Source organism: Emiliania huxleyi (genome assembly GCF_000372725.1).
Source record: "Emiliania huxleyi CCMP1516 unplaced genomic scaffold EMIHUscaffold_6793, whole genome shotgun sequence".
In the NCBI taxonomy this organism is placed as follows: domain Eukaryota; phylum Haptophyta; order Isochrysidales; family Noelaerhabdaceae; genus Emiliania; species Emiliania huxleyi.
The window spans coordinates 1-1413 of NW_005196905.1; the positions used below are offsets into that span (position 1 = coordinate 1).

Genomic DNA, 1413 nt, shown 5'->3' on the forward strand with positions numbered 1-1413 from the left:
GCCGGGGAGCGAGAGGGTCGGCCGGGCGGGTAGGTTGGGGGCGCCGCGCCCGGAGAGCGGGCCCAGGAGGCGAGAGGCGGCCTGGCGCGGGTTGCACCGGCTCCCGGGGCACACGGGGTAGACCTTCCCGCCTGGCTCGCCCTGGCCGCCGCCGCCGCAGGTACTGGCCGGGGAATGACAACAAGTACGCGCACATCCCGACGGAGGAGCGCCGCGCGACGAGCGCCGGCCGCGCCGGCCGCACCCTCCGCCCCTCACCCCGGTGCGGCCTCGCCCGCCCTGCAGGAGATACCGCTCTCCGAGTGCCTCAAGGACACGGTCGAGCGGTGCCTGCCGTACTGGGAGAGCGACATCACGCCGGCCCTCAAGCGCGGCAAGACGGTGCTGGTGGCGGCGCACGGCAACTCGATCCGCGGCATCCTCAAGTACCTCGACGGCATCTCGGACGACGAGATCACCAGCCTCGAGGTGCCGCTCCAGCCGCTGTGCGGCCGCACCGAGCCGCGAGCCGCGTCTGTCACGCGGCTGCGTTGAGAGCAGGTGCCCACCGGCATCCCGCTCGTCTATGAGCTCGACGCGGACCTCAAGCCGCTCCAGATGAGCGGCGCCGTCGCGCCCCTCTCGGGCCGCTTCCTCGCCGACCCAGAGGCGCTGAAGAAGGCGCAGGAGGAGGTTGCAAACCAGTCCAAGCTGCGCTACGGCGTGAAGTGAGGCGCCGCTTCGCCCAAAGGGAAGCCAGCCGCGCAATGCGCCGCCTTCGCCGCCCCGACAGCGCCAGCCCGGTCCAGCTGCGTTTTCTTTTCGCTTCGAGCGCCCTAGTGAAAGAATGCCGGTCGCGGCGGTTATATCACGGAAAAAAAGAATTTTTCGCCCGGCGCCTCTCCTTGTGGCGACACCCGCATCAGAGCTCAACAGCAGACTCGCCCACGTCCCAGCAGACTCGCCCGCTCTTGAACATTACCATGCTCGCCACTATCGGCTACGGCGTCGCCTCCTTCGTCATAGCCTTCGTCCTCGCCGCCCTGCTGGGCTCTGACGGCGGCGCGCTCTCGAAGGAATTTCCTTGGCAGTTTCGACTGGCCGCGGCGTGCCGCACGCCGGTCCTCATGCTGATCGTCGTGCCTCTCTCCTTTATCCGGGGCAAGTACACGCTGGCGAGGCGGCGGCTTCGCCGCTACCTGCGCGGGCCGGGCGGCAAGGCTGCCGCCATTCGCCATGCTGCTCACGTCGACTCGATTTCGGAGCAGCTGAGGGCATGGGACCGTGGCGGGAGGAAGCGCAAGCTGCGCACCGCACGGTCGAACTGGGCGGCCATGTCGACCAAGCTGGGCAGCAACAAGGAGGAGTGCAACCAGATCGCGCTCGGCCACATGAACGAGATTCTCGACGTGGACGAGGACGGCTTGACCCTCA

General features: G+C 68.8%; 2 protein-coding genes across 2 annotated transcripts; both read left to right on the forward strand.

The window, feature by feature from the left end:
- Positions 1-285: 285 nt before the first annotated feature.
- EMIHUDRAFT_374382 (hypothetical protein) lies at positions 286-849 on the forward strand (the record flags this gene model as incomplete). The annotated part of the gene is made up of 2 exons (XM_005762465.1): positions 286-468; positions 541-849. Coding segments are annotated over 2 exons (354 nt in total), but the record flags the coding sequence as incomplete, so codon positions are not given.
- A 113-nt stretch (positions 850-962) lies between these two features.
- Positions 963-1388, forward strand: EMIHUDRAFT_124836 (hypothetical protein; the record flags this gene model as incomplete). Its single annotated transcript, XM_005762466.1, has 1 exon — positions 963-1388. A coding segment is annotated over one exon (426 nt), but the record flags the coding sequence as incomplete, so codon positions are not given.
- Positions 1389-1413: the final 25 nt, after the last annotated feature.